Source organism: Chanodichthys erythropterus, chromosome 11 (genome assembly GCF_024489055.1).
Source record: "Chanodichthys erythropterus isolate Z2021 chromosome 11, ASM2448905v1, whole genome shotgun sequence".
Lineage (NCBI taxonomy): Eukaryota > Metazoa > Chordata > Actinopteri > Cypriniformes > Xenocyprididae > Chanodichthys > Chanodichthys erythropterus.
Genome location: NC_090231.1, coordinates 39,942,561 through 39,964,621, shown reverse-complemented (window position 1 = coordinate 39,964,621; position 22,061 = coordinate 39,942,561). Strand labels below are relative to the sequence as shown.

General features: G+C 35.8%; 2 protein-coding genes across 3 annotated transcripts in view; one reads left to right on the top strand and one right to left on the bottom strand.

The window, feature by feature from the left end:
- The first annotated feature begins 4,540 nt into the window (after positions 1-4,540).
- slc12a10.1 (solute carrier family 12 member 10, tandem duplicate 1) lies at positions 4,541-20,487 on the top strand. The gene is made up of 27 exons (XM_067399779.1): positions 4,541-4,699; positions 4,964-5,304; positions 6,559-6,702; positions 6,786-6,861; positions 7,186-7,281; positions 8,579-8,718; positions 8,806-8,916; positions 9,673-9,784; positions 10,303-10,433; positions 10,588-10,672; positions 11,523-11,680; positions 13,897-14,004; positions 14,127-14,250; positions 14,537-14,638; positions 14,831-14,986; positions 15,077-15,176; positions 15,729-15,840; positions 15,953-16,084; positions 16,352-16,458; positions 17,411-17,493; positions 17,573-17,638; positions 17,719-17,823; positions 17,936-18,047; positions 18,432-18,518; positions 18,621-18,756; positions 18,849-18,916; positions 19,098-20,487. Exons 2-27 carry the CDS (start codon positions 4,996-4,998, stop codon positions 19,234-19,236), a joined length of 3,099 nt encoding a protein of 1,032 aa, XP_067255880.1. The 5' UTR covers positions 4,541-4,699; positions 4,964-4,995; the 3' UTR covers positions 19,237-20,487.
- LOC137029946 (solute carrier family 12 member 3-like) overlaps positions 20,457-22,061 on the bottom strand; it is a 25,887-nt gene continuing 24,282 nt past the window's right edge. For both annotated transcript variants that reach the window (XM_067399781.1, XM_067399782.1), the window contains one exon: positions 20,457-21,235. In XM_067399781.1, coding sequence (XP_067255882.1) covers positions 21,097-21,235 — 139 coding nt within the window. In that variant the 3' untranslated portion in view covers positions 20,457-21,096. The remainder of the gene's footprint in view (positions 21,236-22,061) is intronic.

Below are 22,061 nucleotides of genomic sequence, written 5' to 3'. Positions count from 1 at the left end.
GGCCCAACATACTTTATCTTTTACCAAGTTAATAAGTAATGTCTTTTGGCAATAATTTTAAAAAGAAAAGAAGTGCTTTCTTCATTGTCATTGTTATATGAGGCCTGAACTTCCCTCAGTCTTGCTTTCATTATATCAGAGGTGACCTCGCTGAAACACAGGCATGTTGACACTGACTGACACACGAAAGCTCTTAAACATGAATAATGACTCTACAATAGACTACTCCCTTGATTACAGTTTAACCTACTCCAACTCACCGTTATTTTTGTCGTGAATATCGAGGAAATTACTCGAAGCTCTGTGCGCGTGTCCTTGAAACAGCTGCAGACCTGCGAATGTGTTTACAGCTGCTTTGTGTAAATCGGACATGAAATAAAAAAAATAAAAAAAAAACTGTTTGCAATTCTTCACATGACCTGAGCTACATCAAAAGTAGACAGCTCGCCTGTAGGTTTTTATTTGTGGCAAGATGTGCTTGTAGGATTAATAATAGATATTGGCTGCAGCGCACGCAGTGTTATCATGACGCGCGTGACCCTATAGAAATAAAGAATAAAGAGAAGAGCTAAGGATAATATAGAGGGTTCATTTCATGAAAACGCGTCTGCATCATATCCCAAACTCAAAAGGGGGAATAAAGGTATAAACAATATTTTGCAGAAAACGAAAAGTCTATTTTAGGATCATTCGCATTAATTTATTCGTTTTATTTATTCGTTTTATTTATTTATTAGTTTGCTAGTAATCCTCATTTCTCTCAATGATAATTCTCATTTAAATTTTTTAACTTTTTAATCAATAAGTAGCTATGTGTAAATTTAGGCTAGAGTTTATAAAATTCATAAGATTTGTAAATTATAAAGTAGCCTGCTTGCTCAATTTCCAAATAAGCATGTCGAAATTATTCAGGAAAATATGATTTTCTTATCAAAGTGATAAAATGTTGTGTTGCACAAATGAGTAGGTTACACCCTCCTTAAAGTTACAAAATAAAACTTTTTTTTTTTTTTTTTTTCTGGTGTAAGTTTAAGGCAATTTTTGGTCAACAGGTATGTTGAACCAAAGTAAATTATTCACAATTTAAAGTGTTATATTATAGCCCACTGATTGAATCATTTTCAGACTGGCAACAATGGAACCACTTGGGAAAAAATGTAGACTTATTTCTTAGCACAAAAGAGGACAGTGGTACAAGATGATTACCAAATCATTGTTTAAGTCTGAAAATATAGCAAAAGTAACACAGAAATTTAAAAACAATGGACTTGCAACCAGGTAATAATCAGGGCCTTCATTTTAAGCTTTCATTTAGTGATGAGTGATTTTTTTTTTTTGCTAGACAAAGAGAAATACAAGGAATGAACAGTGGTGAATCAGCGACAGGTTAATGTGCGGCCAAGGCTCATTGATGCACATGGGGTATCTCTAAGTAGCTCAAATTGCTCAAGAAGTTAATGCTGATAGAAAGGTGTCAGAATACACAGTGCATCACAGTTTGTTGCGTATGGAGCTGTACAGCGGCAGACCAGTCAGGGTGCCCATGACCCGTGTCCACTGCCTAAAGCATGAACAGTGGGCACGTGAGCATCAGAACTGGACCACGGAGCAATGGAAGAAGGTGGCCTGGTCTGATGAATCACATTTTCTTTTACATCACTTGGATGGCCGGGTGTGTGTGTGTGCGTCGCTTATCTGGGGAACACATGGCACCAGGATGTACTGTGGGAAGAAGGCAAGCTGGCAGAGGCAGTGTGATGTTTTGGGCAATGTTCTGCTGGGAACTAGGGGGTCCCAGCCATCCACGTGGATGTTACTTTGTTGCAAACCATATACACCCTTTCATGGACATGGTATTCCCTGGTGGCTGTGGCCTCTTTCAGCAGGATAATGCACCCTGCCACAAAGCAAAATGGTTCGGGAATGTTTTGAGGAGCACAACAACAAGTTTGAGGTGTTGGCCTCCAAATTCCCCAGATCTCAATCCAATCGAGCATCCATGGAATGTGCTGAACAAACAAGTCCGATCCATGGAGGTCCCACCTCGCAACTTACAGGACTTAAAGGAACTTCTGCTAACATCTTGGTGCCAGATACCACAGCACACCTTCAGGCAGGGGTGCAACTATCCAGTGTTAGAGGGGTATGCAGCAAAAAATTTTGGCGCCCCCCCCCACCCCCACTTCTAAAAAAAATAAGTGTGCTGGACATCATCATGTATGGGTTTGAAATAATAAATGTTTATTTTAAAGTATATCAGACAGCCACTGTAAGCCTACCATAATTATATATGTAAAAAAACAAAAAAAAAAAACCAAACAAAAAAAAAAACTATTTCTTTCCATGATAAACCAGCCTTATTGCATAAGTAATGTTTTCCAGCTTCTAGTCATTATTATTATGCATGCTACCTTATATTTACCAGTTGTCATTTTACTTTAATAAAATTGAGATGTGTCATGAATGGGATCGGTACCAAAGGGTTTAACCAAAATCCAAATGTAGATATCAGCAACATTATTTTGCAGTAAGTAAGTAAACACTTGTCACTCAACATTAATATTTGCAAGCCTCCATGTTTGGTAGCAAATATATGCATAATTTCCACGGTAAACCAGAGATATTAAAGTTGTTTTCCAGATTCTTGTCATTTATTGTACATGCTACCTTATATTTTTCTGTTTTCAGCTCAGCAACTTCGGTTTTGCATATTCTAAGCTAGCTACATATTCTGTCTTCTACATTCCCAGTGTTAGCAAATGCTAGTCTGTTAACATGAATAACGTATTTGCAAGCCTCCAAGCATAGACGTCACATTTTAAATCCTACCTGTTGCCTTTCACCATCCACTTATTTAGCTGCTGTCGCATCCCTTGACATGTCATTTCCTTTTCCCTCTTTCTTTTTCTATTTTTAGCCCCCGATAGCTTTTTTGCTTTATCCATCTTTTTCGAGTTTCAATTACAACTCACTAACGTTACTGCTGCTCACTCAGCGCTACGCCCCGCCCACTCGCGATATTACCCTTCTATGTCTAAATTCTATGATGGAATCTTATGAGGGCACCGGCGCCTACTCTAGCCTGTTAGTCCTCTAAAATTTATATAACTTTTTTTTTTTATGTATAACTTTTATATAAATTTATATAACTTTTATTATTTAAAAAAATAAAAAATAAAATAACCATCGCTTTGGCGCCCCCATGGTGCGGCGCCCCTATGCGCCGCATATAGCGCATACCCACTTTTTGCGCCACTGCCTTCAGGGATCGAGTGGAGTGCATGCCTCGATGGGTCAGGGCTGTTTTGGCAGCAAAATGGGGACCAACACAATATTAGGAAGGCGGTCATAATGGTATGCCTGATCAGTGTATAGGGATGTATGACTGCTGAAGGTGTGGGGGAGTTTTGCTTTGTAAATGCTGTCATGAAATCACACACTGTGTTTTGTAATACAAAAGAATAGAAGATGCTAACCTCTCCATTTTCCCTGCGTTGTCAACTATTATTGAAATCCTGTCATTGGTTTCTTATAGCTACGAATATTCTTTTAAGGTAAGTAATAATAAAGCTTTTTATATGGCGGGTTTAATGAAGTTCTCTCATGAAATCTCTGCAAAACATTAATCCTGGACCATATATTCAGTGCTGTTTTTAATTCCAGGAATTATCTGAACAGTTTTGGCAACTTTAAGCCGTTTTACAGTCCTACAGATGAGTCGAACGCCCTCTTTTTAATGGAAAGTTCTGCCAGATAAACCCATGATTACCTCAGTCAGTCAGTAACAAGCACTTAGCCAACAAAGTGTTTAAGATAAACTTTTTATACAAACGTGTGTGTGGACAAATCATGGCATTTTCCACTCTATAAAGCTGCTTTAAATACCATATTTCCTATTTAAGATCACTAAATTTTTAACTCAAGTGAACTTGAGACCTCGAGGCAATAAAGTCTACAGAACGTTTGTAAAAGGAGTTTCTGCAAAAAGATCATAAATGCGGTGACAAAGCATACTGCTACTTATGTGTCAGTTAGTGTACATTTCGAAAATTAAGGACCACTTGTGTATAAAGTGTATATAAATTACTTCCAATGCAAACGTTTTAATCTCAGTACAATGTACAAACGTTTTTAATCAATAAGTAGCTATGTGTAAATTTAGGCTAAAGTGTATATAAATTACTTCCAATGCAAACGTTTTAATCTCAGTACAATGTAACCAGAATAACAAACGTTCAATCATATCATAAAATAAGAAGTCCGACTATTTTTTAAGCCCTTTTTACCACCCATCGCATTTATTGTCGCCTTCCGTGTCTCATATTAGAGTCTCATATTAGATGTTATTGTTTGGGTTAATGATTGATCATAGCCAGTAGACACAGATACCGTTATCAGGACAATCCAAAGAGGAAACAGAGCGCGCTTGACATCTTTTATGTCATCAATTACGCAGAAACGCGTCTCAGAACTAGCGCGCGTCCACGTGGGATAAGAGGAGGTGTAACTTTTGCTATAAATTAAGAAACCCGTGATGATAACAGAAGAAAGTACTGTATAGCTGCTCAAAATAGGATGAAAGCTCTTTAGAATAATTTTGTTGGTGGTGTTGTGCTCTGTTCATTTTTTTTTCTCTCTCCGTTCATTCAGGAATAAAGTTTAAAAAGAAGAGGAGATCAGCTGTCAACTATTACATAAAGTAAGTTCTTGAATATTTTGGAAAATATTTTCTTCCCCTTAAAGCTTCTGGTTTGCCCAAAGCAAAAATCTGTCCGCGCAATGAGTCCATGTCACATGTTTGATTGAAGAAGTAGAAATAGATTAGAAGTAGTGCATGATCTAAAAAAGGGTAGGATATTTAGTTATTAACCTTTTTTTTTTTTTTTTTAAAGGTCTTAAATAGGTCTTTACATTAAAACATCGGGGTCTAAACATATTCTTAAATGCAATATTTCCTTGACAGACAAAGCATTTCAGGAGCTTCAGGGTGCGCAAATGGGTCACCACTTCTCCAAACGCAGGCTGGCGGGCGCAGACAACTTGCCCCCAGGTCGCTTTTCGGCCAGTGAAGAGGTTCTGCCGCATTACTCCTCTTACAGCAGTGGCAGTGAGACGGCCATCACCATGGAAACACCAACACGAAGGACGTCAGAAGTTCTGAACTCAAGGCAGGACAATAGGCGTCCTTCCATATACAGTACCATGGATGCAATGCCGCATCTAGAGTTTTATGCCAACGCTACTGCCACGGGCCGCATCAGGCGCAGCAGACCATCACTGGAGACTCTGCGAAAGGTTTATGATGTGGGTCGTTTGTTGGAACAACAGAGTACCAGAGGCTGCAGTTTCAGGACCGCATTTGTTAGACCCTTGTTTTATGTGACAGCGCCATCTAACCAGATCGACTCTATCCGATGAGACCGCATTACAAAAAGAAAGAAAGAAAGAAAGAAAGAAAGAAAGAAAGAAAGAAAGAAAGAAAGAAAGAAAGAAAGAAAGAAAGAAAGAAAGAAAGAAACGAAAACGAGCGCAAACACGATACGGAAATTATTACATTTGTGACTTTTTATTTTTTCACCTTATTTTTAACATGTCCCGTCATTTTAAACTTAAATGTACGAGGCTTCTCGTTATTTTAGCTGTGCAAAACAGTTAATTGTGCTGCTTAATATTACAAATTGTTATTTTATATAGTTTAAGGCATTATTGTAGGTAATTAATAAACAAGTTTTACAGATTAATGTAAACATCTTTTATGCAGACAAAAATATAGGCCCTAGGCCATAGCTATCATGGCCACAAAGGAAGAATTCTTATCTCGTTTTAGTAAAATCGAATTGAGAGTTCGTTTACTATTTAATTTGTTTCCTCGTTTTAGTAAATCGTGGCCTCCTTGAACAAATTCGTTCCCTCGTTTTGACTAAAACAAGGGAATTAATTATTACAATATGGATCAAATTTAGTTGCCTATACCTAGGGGACGAATTATTATATCGTGCACACTATTTATTTAATGAGATAACTATCAGTAAAACATGCTGACCAGGTTTTCACAACAAAATTCGCCCAATTGCTACCGGTTAAAAATGAAAAACAATCAGCGGCAACAATGTTAAAGTAAAACGTGCAGAGCTCCTTACAATTACTTCCAGGTTGAAAAAAAAATTATAGAAAAAATATAGATATAGAAAAATATAGATAATTTCAAATTTCCCAAAAAATTGAATTTATAACCAGAATACAGAGGCTAATAGAATTAAACAACTTTTTTTTAAAGAAATGTCAAGAGGGTGGTCAGCGGTTATGTTTAGCCTTAGGAGTTGGTTAGGACAATATAAAAATTAAGTCTTAATATAATTTAAAAAGTAAAACACTAAATTAAATTGAATAGTGAAAACATTGTATATAAAGTACGAAAAAAAAAAAAAAGTCCTATAAATGCTGTCCTGAAACTGTAGCCTGAAGTACTGAAAGATCATCTGCTGTAACATAAGCTTGATTCTGTATGTAAGCCTATTTAAATTTTGCAGTTTAAATGTGTGTGTATTTATGGTTTAGGATGGAGAATCTGGTAGTAACACATGTGGCTCTAGTACGGGAAGCGTTTCAGCACTTCAAGAGTGTGGAAAAGAGTCTGAGGAAAATGGCCCAGGAGAAAAGACCTTCCAACCAGTGCGCTTTGGATGGGTGACTGGGGTTATGGTGAGAACCAGTGAAAAGTAGACACTCATGCTTGCAAAAGGTCACGTGCCCATGTGAATACATGCTCTGTTACTGTATTTCAGATTCGCTGTATGTTGAACATCTGGGGAGTCATTCTGTTCCTGCGATTGTCCTGGATAACATCTCAAGCAGGAATCCGTGAGCCTTTTTTTATTAATATGTAAAATAATTCCATAAAGGGGTTACTTTTTGGTTACTCAGACAGTCCAAGATAAACTTTCTGTGCAATACAATAAAACAACTTCCTTTAATGAACCACAGGCCAGACAGGCTATTTACTTTAGTAAAGATAATGTTGCTCAAGAAATTCTCAATGAAAAACGTTTATAGAAGCACTTCCCAGAACTGTGTGTGTGTGTAATCTCTGATGGCCACTTATCTTTGATTTGTTTTGTCTATTCTCTGAACTGGAGCTCTGTAGAGACATTGTGTCCTATTCGTTTTTTATTTCCTCTACTTTAGTTCTTACATGGCTAATTATACTGATGTCAGTCCTTGTGACCTCCATAACGGCGCTGTCTGTATCTGCCATTTCCACCAATGGGAGAGTCTCTTCTGGTAAGTCACTTGACAAGAGCATGACATCAAACCGATAAAATTGTACTGATTTTATATTTGATGCTGATGCTTAAAGGAACACTCCACTTTTTTTTGAAAATAGGCTCATTTTCCAACTCCACTAGAGTTAAACAGTTTTATCAGTAATATCTTAATATTAATATTTTAAACAGTAATATCATTGCGCCTGCTGCAGCCATGATACGGCAGCAAAGTTCCTTGATTATTACGCCGGAATGAGAGTATAGTTCCTAGCCATATCAGCCTAGAAAATCACAACTTTTTATTTTCCGTTGGTCTTAGTACACGATTTAACTACAGAAGAGTCAAGTTTTAAATAGGACAAAATATCAAAACTCTTTGGTCATTTTTAAGCGCGATGCTAACGGTCTAATCAGATTCAATGAACTATGCTAAGCTATGCTAAAAGTGGTACCGCCAGAACCGGAGATCGGCTGAATGGATTCGAAAACGGTAAATTTCAACTGTTTAACTCTAGGGGAGTTCGAAAATGAGCCTATTTTCAAAAAAAGTGGAGTGTTCCTTTAAAGGGTTAGTTCACCCAAAAATGAAAATTCTGTCATTTATTACTTACCCTCATGCCGTTCCATATCCGTAAGACCTTTGTTAATCTTCGGAACACAAATTAAGATATTTTAGTTAAAATTCGATGACTCCGTGAGGCCTCTATAGGGAGCAATGACACTTCCTCTCTCAAGATCTATAAAGGTACTAAAAACATATTTAAATCAGTTCATGGGAGTACAGTGGTTCAATATTAATATTATAAAGCGACGAGAATATTTTTGGAGCGCCAAAAAATAACAAAATAACGACTTATTTAGTGATGGCCGATTTCAAAATCTTGCTTCAGGAAGCATCGGAGCACAAATGAATCAATGTATCGAATCTGCTGTTCGGAGCGCCAAAGTCACGTGATTTCAGCCGTTGGCAGTTTGACACGCGATCTGAATCATGATTCAATTGGAATTGGAATTCGATTGGAATGTTCTTGGTTCTTGTTCTTGTAGATCGTACTGACAAGATGGCAATTTGATGGTAACGAAATTACAAGCATGCAACATTGTAGTTACACTGTCAATTAGCAAGTCATGAAATGACCAAAAAGTACCAATAAATGACGTAACTGGCACGTCTTGTGTTATCTGGGTACTTCTTTGGCCAGTGGGCAACCACCCAGAATGCCCTAACAAACACATAGCAGCCCACTAGAAACCACTCAAAAGACTTCACATAGCAATAATGGCTCTCCATATGTCTCTCCTCCACCCGGCAGGTGGCGCGTACTTCATGATCTCCCGAACACTGGGTCCTGAGTTGGGAGGTCCCATCGGCGTGGTGTTTTCATTCGCCAACGCTCTCGCTTGCGCGCTCAACACGGTGGGATTCTCTGAGACAGTCAGAGATCTTCTCATTGTAAGACATGAACACAGTCATTTTGTTGCATGACATTATGTTGTGTTTATGCCGATTGTGATATGATGTTTGTTTATGATGCAACAGGAGTATGACTCCCAAATGGTGGATTCAATCAATGATGTCCGAATTATAGGATCCATCACAGTCACCATGCTGCTTCTCATCTCATTGGCTGGGATGGAGTGGGAGTCAAAGGTGCATTCCTCAAAATAAACATGCATTTTACAATACAAGTCAGTTCAGTTCAGTGAGGGAAAATCTTCTTCTGCTTATATATATATATATATATATATATATATATATATATATATATATATATATATATATATATATATATATATATATATATATATATATATATATATATAAAGATGTATGTATCTGAATTGGATATAAAATTACATCCATTTGGAGTACACAGTTTTAACATAAACTAATAAACTAAATATAGTGCATATCTGTCAGTAACACATAAATGATGGTATGAAACAGGTAAGATTTCTACACTCAGAAAACCATGTCATGGTTCTTCATTAAGTAAGTTGTTGTGTATTTAAAAGTCATTCAGTTTATTAGTACTATTACTATTGAATGTCCCTTTACTGAGTTCATGGGTTCCCGTCCTTTTTTTCCAACTAAAATCATTTGATCTACTTCATTTGTCTGAGATAAAGCCTAAGTAAAGCTAACCTTTTAACCTTTAAAATGTTTGTATGATCACTTGTGGAATATTTTTATTTTTTTTTTTCTTAATTAATTAACACTTTTTGCACTAATTCTTTGAACATTTTTATTCAATTTATTTTGATATTGAGCAGCTCTATCCCAATCTCTTGAACCTGCAGTTCCCTCGCTCTCCTCTAGAGGCTCACAAAGCCCTTGTTATGAAACTGGCGTCTTCTCGCAAACCATCAGCTCATAATCTAGCATTTTTCCTTTATTCTCTCACAGACTCAGATCCTGTTCTTCTTGGTTCTCATGGTGTCCTTCGTCAACTACTTTGTTGGCACTGTGATTCCAGCAACTCCCCAGAAACAGTCGATTGGTTTCTTCAGTTACCGCAGTGAGTGTCAAACGCTCGTGTGTCTGTTTGCTTGTGCAGCATCCCAAAAATAACTGTCAAGATCCAAATAGGAATTTTGGTCACTTCCTACATGTTTGATTGATTTATAAATGATTAACTTCTATAAAACAAGAAGAGCTCTTAATACCATACACATAGCTTTAAAGCTTTATTATGTAGGCTAATAGTTGCTTGAAAATTTTTGAAACACTAAAGTACAAAGTTGTGACTGAATTTGTGATTCAAATTTTGGTCTTTTTCCTCACTCAAAGCTATCGTATGACTAAAGAAGACTAATTTTGAACTAATTTTATGGGCTCTTTTTGGTCAGTATAAAAAATGTTCCATGAAAAACATTACATTTTGGTAAATTATCCATTAACAGGTTTGAAGCAACATGAGAATGAATTAATAATGACAGATGCTTCATTTGTGCTGAACGTTTTCTTAAACTCGCTCCACAAATTATCTTGCAAAATGCAACTAAATTATTTTGATATCAATATTGTTTTCGCCAGGTGAGATCTTCTTGGAGAACCTCCTTCCAGACTGGAGAGGGCCTGACGGCAACTTCTTCCGGATGTTTGCCATCTTCTTCCCATCTGCCATTGGGATCCTTGCCGGAGCAAACATCTCAGGCGACCTGAAGGTAAAGAAATCTGCAAAGATGTCAAAGCCAAAGTGACGCTACAACACTTCGAGATCTTTACACATGGAGCATAAATACATAAATGAATAAATAAACATTATGTTTTGTCACAAAATATGGTATTAATCAAATAATGTGTTGGTGAATGTTTCAGGAGCCTGAGATTGCCATCCCTAGAGGGACACTGATGGCTATATTCTGCACAACCATTAGTTATTTAGCCATATCTTCGACTGTGGGTGAGTATTTAATCAAGCGTTCAACATAATTTTTACTGAGTTCATTACATAATTTTACTAAATTCACATGCCAATAGAGGCAATGAGTATCAGAACCAATGTTCAATAAGTCAATTTATTTCTGATTAATACAGTTTAAGGGCCCTATTTTAATGATCTAAGTTTATTGTCCAGAGCGCATGGCACAAATAGCATTGCGCCAACAATTTGCCTGAACACACCTTGTTTTCAGACCAGCACGCCCATGGAGAATGATCAGCGTAGCTGCTGTTCATAACATTAAGCAAAGATAGTCATGTGCAATTGATCTGGTGCGAGATGCATTATGTGAATGCTTGGCTAAAGAGATGTGTCTTTAATCTAGATTTAAACTGGGTGAGCGAGTCTGACCCCCGAACATTATCAGGAAGGCTATTCCAGGGTCAAATGTAAAAAACGCTCTCCCTCCTTTAGTGGACTTAGATAACCTAGGTACAACCAGAAGTCCAGAGTTTTGTGATCTTAAAGAGTGTGAAGGATTGTAGGGCAATAGAATAGAACAGTTATCGTTCTTGGTGTGAATGGGCCTTAAACAGTTAGTTCACCCAAAATTGAAAATTCTGTCCAAACCCATAAGACTTTCGTTCATCTTACTTTGATGCTTCAAAAAGTTCATAAAGAGATTGTAAACCTAATCCATATGAATTGAGCGGTTTAGTCCAAATCTGAAGAGACTCAATCGCTTCATATGATGAACCGATTGAATTTAGGCTTTTATTGACATATATGCTTGCAGTGATAATAATGGCAGCATGAGAATTTCTGTTTTTATTCTAGAGCAGAAGTTCAGATGTCTGTGTTTGTCCCACAGGAGCGTGCGTTCTGCGCGACGCCTCCGGAAACATGAACGACAGTTTGCCGCTGAACTTCACTGAGGCGTGTGACAGTTTGAGCTGCAGCCTGGGCTGGAACTTCACTGAGTGCGAGCAGAGCGGCTCCTGTACCTTCGGCCTCTCCAACAACTTCCAGGTGACCAGCTTCACTTCTAACAAATTTATGATGGTGTATGAATGTAAAATGGGTTGTACTATTGGTTTTAGTTGATCTAATACAGGGGTCTCCAATCTAGGTCCTGTAGGTCCTCTGTACTGCAGAGTTTAGCTCCAACCCAAATTAAACACACCTGAACCAGCTAGTCAAGTTCAAACTAGGCATACTAGAAACTTCCAGCCAGGTGTGTTGAGGCAAATTGAAGCTAAACTCTGCAGGACAGTGGCCCTCCAGGACTGAGTTTGGAGAACCCTGATCTAATATAAATAAATCAAAATGGCACTCAACTGGACAGCCAGTGATCACCAGGAATATCTATAGTATGGAGCAGGACAGAACAGGAAAAAGAGTTTGGAGTGACAGAATTTATTTATTATGCTTATTTATTTATTTATTTATTTAAATGCATTTATTTATTTATTACTCGGCTTACTAGAGTTAATTATCATTTATTTATGTATATATTCAAATGTATTTATTTTACTTTAATTACTTGAGTAAATGTTCATTTATTTATTTAAATACATGTATTTATTACTTAGGCTACTAGAGTTAATTATCACGTATTTGTTTATTTAAATGTATTTATTTATTTACATTTATTTATAAGTTAGGTTACTAGAGTTAATTAGCATTTATTTTTTATTTAAATGTATTTATTTATTACTTTCATTACTAGAGTAAATTATCGTTTATTTATTTATTTATTACTTGGGTTAACAGAGTTAATTATCGTTTTATTTATTTATTATTTATCATTATTCATTATTTATATTTATTAATGTATTTTTGAATTACTTTGGTTACTAGAGTTAATTATTATTTATTTTAATTCATTTATTATTTAGGTTACTGGAGTTAATAATAATTTATTTGTATTTATTTTAATGTATTTATTTATTACTTTGGTTACAAGAGTTAATTATCATTCATTTATTTATTTTAATTAATTTATTAGGTTACTGTAGCTAGTAATAATTTATGTTTGTATTTATTTATTTATTTATTTATTTATTGTGTTTATTAATTCAGTTACTAGATTACTAGACTCTTCCATTGATTGATTCATTCATTCATTCATTCATTTGCATTTCACTTCCCTCAAAATCTGAGGGGACAATTTTGGTTATGGTTTGCCTTGACAATAATGAATTAATTTCCTTAAAGGTGCCCTAGAACTTCTTTTTAAAAGATGTAATATAAGTCTAAGGTGTCCCCTGAATGTGTCTGTGAAGTTTCAGCTCAAAATACCCCATAGATTTTTTTTTAATTCATTTTTTTAACTGCCTATTTTGGGGCATCATTAACTATGCACCGATATATAGGTTGCGGCCCCTTTAATTCTCGTGCTCCCCCTCCCCCGGAGCTTGCGTTTGCCTTGAACAGCATAAACACAGTTTACACAGCTAATATAACCCTCAAAATGGATCTTTACAAGATGTTCGTCATGCATGCTGCTTGCATACATCGGATCATGTGAGTATAGTATTTATTTGGATGTATTACATTTGATTCTGAATGAGTTTGAGGCTATGCTGCGTGGCTAAAGCTAACATCACACACTGTTGGAGAGATTTATAAAGAATGAAGTTGTGTTTATGAATTACACAGGCTGCAAGTGTTTAAAAATGAAAATAGTGACGGTTCTTGTCTCCGTGAATACAGTAAGAAACAATGGTAACTTTAACCACATTTAACAGTACATTAGCATCATGCTAACGAAACATTTAGAAAGACAATTTACAAATATCACTAAAAATATCATGTTATCATGGATCATGTCAGTTATTATCGCTCCAGCTGCCATTTTTCACTGTTGTCCTTGCTTGCTTACCTAGTCTGATGATTCTGCTTTGCCCTTAAATATTGGGGCGTACACCCCGACTGTTACGTAACAGTCGGTATTATGTTGAGATTCGCCTGTTCTTCGGAGGTCTTTTAAACAAATAAGATTTATATAAGAGGGAGGAAACAATGGAGTTTGAAACTCAGTGTATGTCTTTTCCATGTAATGAACTATTAAACTATGCCAATATAAATTCAATATTTAATTCTAGGGCACCTTTAAAGTAGAGATTAGCTGGTCAAAATGTTCAATACTGTTCTGGATCACTATTTCCAACACTCCACTGGTCTGACAGATGAACTCTATGGAACTATTTTGCATTCATGTGGTTTTCTGTTCAAATCCGCAGGTTTTGATCCAAGTCTCAGGCTTTGGTCCATTGATCTACGCGGGCATATTCGCAGCCACTCTGTCGTCCGCCCTTGCGTTCCTTGTCTCCGCACCCAAAGTCTTCCAGGTGAAATACCACACCTTACACAGATAATAGCTAATGTGTAACTTCATAAGATCATCAAAGTGAACATGGCCTGTAAAATTCAAAGAAAAGAACACTCTTTTTTCCATCACCTCTTGGTACAGTGTCTCTGTAAGGACAATATCTACCCATACATTGGCTTCTTTGGAAAGGGTTATGGGAAAAACAATGAGCCACTGCGAGCTTATCTGCTGTGTTACATCATCGCCATGTGTTTCATTCTGATTGGTGAGTCAAAAATATGTGATAAAGCTGCATAATATTAATCTCAACTTGCATTATTTGAACATAATACTACTTACACGTATGTTTTATATGCACATTTGTTGTTTATGCATTTTCTGGGTAACTGGCATAATTTTCAAATTTGCAAGATAATTTCAAACAGATTAGTGAAGACAAAAAGTATTTAAATAAGTGACCAGTTTCAAATATACATTCATATAATACTGCACAATATGGTATATATTTTATTGTATAAATAATATTTAATGTTTCCCTCTCATCTCGGTAGCTGAGCTGAACGTAATTGCTCCTCTGATCTCAAACTTCTTCCTCTGCTCTTACGCGCTGATCAACTTCAGCTGTTTTCACGCTTCGATCACCAATTCACCTGGTGAGTTCAAAATACCAAATGAAAATCAGTCTGATTATCTGCTCTGCACATATTTTGATGAGTATGTCATAATCATGTAAAGTTGCATTGAGTTACATTACTTTTGAAAGTTTGTTCAGTCCAGATATAAATATTAATATGCTTTTTTTCCCACCCTCTGCGATTTCTGGACATTTCTGCTGCTCACCACAGGATGGAGGCCATCGTTTCGGTATTACAGCCCCTGGACGGGTTTATTCGGGGCCGTTATTTCTGTTGTGCTGATGTTCTTGCTCACCTGGTGGGCCGCGCTCATCGCTTTTGGTTTAATCATCTTCTTATTCGGCTATGTGACCTACAAGAAACCTGGTGAGCAGAACCATGTTGACCCGTCAGAGTAAACGTTGCATTGAAACGGTGTGCTTTTACTGACAATGATAATATTTTGTGTCATTCAAGAGGTGAACTGGGGATCGTCTGTCCAGGCCAGTACCTACAACATGGCTCTGTCCTACTCCGTGTCTCTGGCAGGAATTGAAGATCACGTCAAAAACTACAGGTCAGATGCTAGAGGAGGTGTTAATAGGATGTGAATGAGAGTCTGTAGATGCATAGTCCATTCTTAATGCATGTTTTTGGTTTTAATGTGAATGATTCATCAGTACATGTTAAAGGCTATTTAATAATGATAACCAACAGTCAAATTCTCATCCCGGTTGATGGGTAAAATCTCATAATTATGAGATAAAGCATTTTTTTAGATAAAAAAGTCATAATTATGAGATAAGAAGCCAAAATGATGACTTACTAAGCCATAATTATGAGAAAAAAGACATTTTTTGAGATAGAACGTTGTAAATATGAGGTAAGAAGCCAAAGTGATGACTTACTAATAATAATTATGAGATAAAAAGTCAATTATGAGATTAAAAATATTCAACTTTATAACCTCATGATTTTGAATTTCATTTTTTTTTTTTTTTTTACTTATAATAGTTATGTCTTAGTGTGTCATAATTATGACCTTTTGTCTCATTACTTTTATTTCATAATTATGACAAATTATTGTAATGTTTACCCATATATTCACTCCTTTGATTCTTCTGATCAGGCCTCAGTGTCTGGTTCTGACAGGTCCTCCGACTCTGCGTCCAGCGCTGGTGGACTTTGTGGGCTCTTTCACCAAAAATGTCAGTTTGATGATTTGTGGAGACATTCTCATGGTAAGAACCAGCTGTATCATGTAGAAATGCTTTATTTTTTCTTTCTTTGGCATTTAAAAACAAAATGAGTTAATTCAAGCTAAAAACTAATATTATGGATCTGTCTCTTCAGGATGAGAAGTCAGTTGTGTCCCAGCGCAACACTAATGACATGATAAAGTGGCTCAATCAGAGGAAGGTTCGTTCCTTCTACACGTCCTTCAAAGCATCCAGTCTGAGAGACGGAGCCCGGCACCTTCTACAGGTTACAAATGCCACAATGCTTCTGATTCAGTGAGCCTTGTGCATGAAACATGAGCAGAACGGATCACTGTGCAAATCTGTTTTTACATTAATTATACAGCGAAACAATTACTGTATGTAAAAGTGGTTTTGTTCATTGCACATAATGACTGCTTGTATTTCATGCATAAAGCCCAGTCTTTGCTGTTTATGGTGTTTTTTTCCCCTAGTGAGTTTATGGTGTGTTTAATTTTAACGTAGAAAATGTGATAATTTTTCCCCTCTTAAGGCCTCTGGTTTGGGAAAGTTGAAACCGAATATACTAGTGGTGGGATTCAAAATGAACTGGCAGGAGAGCAGCGGTCAAGACATAGAGGACTACATCAACACTATATAGTGAGTAAAAACTACCTCACAATCCCTAAGATCTGTCCAGAAAGAAATATCAAACTATATTTGTTAATCACAATTAATCACGTGTTAAGCAATGCAAAAAATCTTTACTGTAATGCAAAAAGAATTATAAATTATTTATTTTAATTAAAATAAAATAGATTTTTTGTTATACTACTATACTACTTTAATTTATGCAGATTTTAATTAAAAATACACAATGTAAAGTAGCCTTTTCTAAATACAATCTCCACTGTGAATGAAAATACGATTTGGCGGAAAAATGTGAACATTTATGTTAACAATTTACGTTTCACATCTATTACAATTCATAGCATAATTTTTAAAAGTAAAGAGTGATTGTAAGTCAGCTTGCATATTGAAAATTGACAAACGCATGGCCAGAAATGCGAAAGAATATATAATTCTCTTTATTGTAACAGAAAAAAAAAATATATTGTAAATTGTTACACCATCAAACTTTTTGTTATACTACTTTGTTTTGAATTAAAATCAGCATAAATTAAAGTAATATAAGCTTTTCTAAACATAATCTCCATTGAGAATAAGCAAAATTACAATTTGGAGGGAAAATGTGAAAATTTGTTATTAGAAACATCAGAATCAGGAGAGTCATCCAAATTATTGGAACCATTTTTACTGTATGTATATATATATATAGTACAATGTTAATACACCATGGAAGTTTTTGTTCTATTACTTTAATTTATGCTGATATCTAATAATAATAATATAAAACACTGTAAAATTATCCTTTTCTAAAGAGAATCTTTATTTACAATTTGGAGGGAAAATGTGCATAATTCTGTTAATGGTCCCAAAAAGGCTTCATTTACTTTATGTAAAATACTGTGACCTGAAATGTGACCTGGACATGTATTTGTGAGATTCACTCTGCCGGAAGCAGAAATGAAGTATTTTTCTTTGGTCTCAGTGATTCTTTCGACTCCAACCACGGCGTGTGTGTTCTGCGCATGATGGATGGACTGGACGTCCGAGACGAGTTACAGACTGAGGGTATGTCCTGTTCATCAGTGTGTGTGTTGGTTTTGTACATGTGGATTATTGCAGTAATTCTGTCCTGTTTATCTCACAGTCAATCAGGCCTTTGAGATAGATGAGGCCATCGAGTCTGATCAGCAGAATTCAGACGCCGATTCAGGTGAATCAACTCAAACCGATCGATGCGTCTTCTCTTTGTTCTTCAATCCTTATCTCACTTCTTTGATTCTGCCCTCGTAGACGTCGACAACACAAAGAACACGGCGAGCGATCAGATCAAAACTGTGTTCCAGAACAAACAAGGGAAGAAGACCATCGATGTGTACTGGATCTCTGACGATGGAGGTGAGATACGGACTGTAATCATTACTAGGCTTCAGTTGTCATAATTTGGCTTTGAAAACCCTTCAGTTAACTCTAAACAATTAGGTAATATGATCCTCGCTCTCTGTCTCAGGTTTGACTTTGTTAGTGCCATACCTGTTGACCAGAAGGAAATGCTGGAGACGATGCAAAGTCAGAGTGTTCATCATTGGAGAACAGCAAACCATGGAAAACGACCGCAAAGAGTGAGACTCGTGAATCATTAATCATCAGAATCATCTGAACCATTTGAATCATCACCAGTTTGATAGAGAATCTTGCATCAGAGTCATTAATATGAGACTCAAATCATCAAATTCAGACTCGTTAGAATCTTCGAATCATCTGTTATTAGAAACATCACAATTAGGAGAATCATTGGAATCATTAGAATCAGCATTACTGGAATTCGTCAACAATTTCATTAAACTACACAAATTCAAAGCATAAATTTATATGCGACAAGTGTTTTCTATCTTAAGTCTGTTGTATATTGAATGTATTTAAAAGCTGTCAGTAACTCTATCCTGTATTTTTTTTTCTCTTCAATAATAACTAATTTATTTTAAAAAATGTCTTATTTTGCTCAGAATGATGACTTTGCTCCAGCGTTTCCGACTGGACGTTCATGATGTCATCGTAATGACAGACAGCGAACGGCCATCACTTCCCAAAAAGTAGGTTTACTCCAAACGGGGTTGTGTGAAATAAGAGTGAAATTGGATTAAAGTGAATTTTAACACCCAATCACAGTAACAGAACTTCTTTATTGTCATTAGTACAAGGGTCTTTGAGGAAAAAGTCGCCCCCTTCAGGCTGAATGAGGCACAGCTGGATGAAAGGACAGCGCAACAGCAGAGAACAGAGTGTCCGTGGAAAATCACGGACAAAGAGATGGACGCCCTGAGACTCAAGGTGTGTGTGTGTGTGTGTGTGTTTGACCTCAATGTCATGCTACAATCATAAATCCCACTTGGCTGCTCAATTTTTCCATCCTCTTCTGATAGTCGGAGAGAAAAGTACGTCTGAACGAGATCATACGGAGAAATTCGAAGCATGCCGCACTGGTTCTAGTGTGAGTATTGACTGTAGGACCATTAACCATTACTGGCTGCTGGTCAATATGTGATTCATACACAAAGAAAGTACAATCTGATAATATTGGAGCCTTATAAATCATTTACATCTGAAATGTTAAGAATCATAATTGGAGGGTAAACACACCTGTTAATTATTAATAAACCTGTGTGTTTCAGGTCTCTCCCTGTACCGCAGGCGGACTGTCCCAGTTGTCTCTATATGGCCTGGTTGGACACGCTTAGCTGCGGTCTACACTGTCCCGTCCTGCTCATACGAGGAAACCAGCAGAACGTCTTGACCTTCTACTGCCAATAAACTGCTCACGTGATTTACTCACTTATGCTGGCTCTTTAAGGCAAAACAATATTTTTTCTCATACACTGGTCAATTTTGAGATTTTTGGCTAGTTGTCTTATTTCAGACTGGTAGGGAAAAAATACATCCAAAATACACTTTTAAGTGTTTATTTTATTGTATGTTGTCTATTTACATCTGTAGATTTCATTTACAATACATATCTTTTAAAGCTGTTTTCTTAAAAAAAAGTTTTTTTCTCCACTTCAGCAGCACTTACATATATCAAAATTTACAGCTTTATTCTTATCTGTATTCTAAAGGTTTTTACAGAAGGGTTTGTTCATATATCATTCATTTCATTTTAAATAACATTTTATTTCTACAAACATGCAAATTATTTTTGTCTGTCTGTTGAGAGTATTTTCTGATTTATGGAGTGATTAAAATGAAATCCCTTCTATAAAACCCTTTAACTGTAATATGTTAACAAAATCAAACAAGAATTTCGAACCTGGCTTTATCCATTGTTCAGATTTATGTTCTTGAAATATATGCAAATTAGAGCATATATAAGTACATATTGCCTCATATGCATATTTAAACATAACATTTCAGAAAATGTATAATACAAAAAATTTTTGCAATTCTTAATGTAATCAATCAATCAACTGGAGAAATATGGTGATATCTATTATTTTTGACCCTATTCATCCTATTTTGACCCTTTTCATGGTGTTGACTCACTTGACAATGTCCAGTTCATGGATTTTGCTGTAAAAAAATATTTAAAATAAGCTACAGTGGCTTCAAATACTTATCACACTTTAAAATGTGTGCATGTTAAATATATTATATGAGTTCATGCATTCCCTGAGAACTGAACCAATGACTTTGGCATTGTATGAATCTAAATATATTTGAGGCCACTGTAAATTTACCTGCGTAATATATTAACTCTTCAGTATATCAAATGTGTTTTTTTTTTTGCCTTATTCTTTGTGCAGATTTATCATCTTGCTTTGAGCTCATTATATGTATTATTTCTATTTTTTCTTTTTACTGTGAACTCATGTCTCAAGGTCTTATATGGTGAAGGGCTGAAGTTGCTAGAGTGAAAGTGTAATTTAAATATTTTGTCATTTTAATTATGTTAGTGAGAAATATTATGACTTCAATTATTAATTATCATTTTTGAGCTTTGAAAGGAGGCCAAGACCCAGAAACACACAAACACTCCATGCAATGTTTATGTTTATTTCAGCTATAATATATTCTGTAAGTTGTGATACTTAAAATTTCCATGTGATTGAACAGCTTTTATAACATTTTTTTTTTTTCTACTTGGTGTAATGAGACAATCAATATCCATCGTGCTAAATTGTATTTTTCACATTGAAAAGCAGATCAAGAAAATACTTTCATAATAATTCATAATAATCTAGTATTTATATTCAGTCAAAATGTAACATTTTCTGAAATATTCATTATGTTTTGGTCTATGAAATGTAATTTTATGAAGCAAGAACAAATAAACATATTTTATAATATAATAATTTTGTCTTGTTTAAATTGCATGAAATTTCTACGCTGAAAAAAAAGTGTTATTGCTTCCCTCCTCCAGCATAACTGCACTGTATTTTTACAGTATTTCTAGTATATTCTTTCTAGCCGACTGTTTGACCTGACATCCATAATATTATACAGACATGTGATATATACATCCACAGTAATACAATCATTGTACAAGAGGATTAAGCAGCTCATTTCAGTTCAAAAGCTCTGATTCACAGCAGCACGTTTAACATCTACACACCACTGAAACTGACAGCAGCTTCACACGCAGTAATAAATGTGAGTCAATTTAGTAATGCGAGTGTTTTACTGGCAGTAGAAAGTCATGACGTTCTCTTGGTTTCCTCGTATGAGCAAGACGGGGCAGTGGATGCCGTAGCTCAGCGCTTCCAGCCAGGCCATATAGAGAGAACTGGGACAGTTGACATCAGGGACTGGAAGAGAACTGAAACACACACATTATTGATTAAGAGACAATAAACACATACACAACCAGTCAAACACTTCCTTAAATGCTTTGAATTAGTTCAGACAATACAACCTGTGCTTATGAAGTTGTTAAAAACAATATAAAATGATATTTTTCTTTTCTTTGTTACTTATTGTTGATTATGTTTCAGTTTAGCTGGTCAACAAGCACAAATTAGCTGGCAAAGATGGTCAGACACCTTTTCTGTTGACCAAAGTACTCTTTTTGGTTAAGAGAGTTAAGAAGCAACAGCCAATTTTGTAGCCTGACGTGGTCATACTCAATTCTAGTTCGAATATGAGTCTGATACTGCTCCATTGGGCTTTGATTATGGGGATGTATTTCAACCGATCCAGGAAAGACCTCAATCGGTCTTTGTCAGGTGACGTCTATGGAGTCAAATTAATGCCTTAAAGTTTTGCACAAAAATAAAGTTTTGCAAAACAAAAAAAAGAATTGAGCAATAAAAAAATGTTTTGCAAACAAAAATAAAGAATTGCAAAGGAAAAATAAAGTATTGAGCAGAAAAAAATAAGTTTTGCAAACAAAAATAATAAATTGCAAAATAAAATAATGTAGTGCAAAAATAAAAATATAATCAATTACAAAAATCAATGACAGCTGTAATCCTATTTTATCTTTGCCACATATTTTTCATGCTCAAACCTACTAAATCATTTGCAACGCTCATTTTATTCTGCGTTTCAGTCAAGCGTGCGCTCACGATACTGGTTTTCTTTTGCGCTGCACTTTTCTGTGCGGTTCTCTTTATGGCACTGGTTTGACGTGGGGGTGGAGTCAA

Coding starts and splice junctions, on each gene's coding strand:
- slc12a10.1 (XM_067399779.1), top strand. CDS start 4,996: ATGGGTCACCACTTCTCCAAACGCAGGCTGGCGGGCGCAGACAACTTG. Junction 6,703..6,785: donor GATGGGTGACTGGGGTTATG/GTGAGAACCAGT, acceptor ACTGTATTTCAG/ATTCGCTGTATGTTGAACAT. Junction 18,048..18,431: donor ATGGAAAACGACCGCAAAGA/GTGAGACTCGTG, acceptor TATTTTGCTCAG/AATGATGACTTTGCTCCAGC.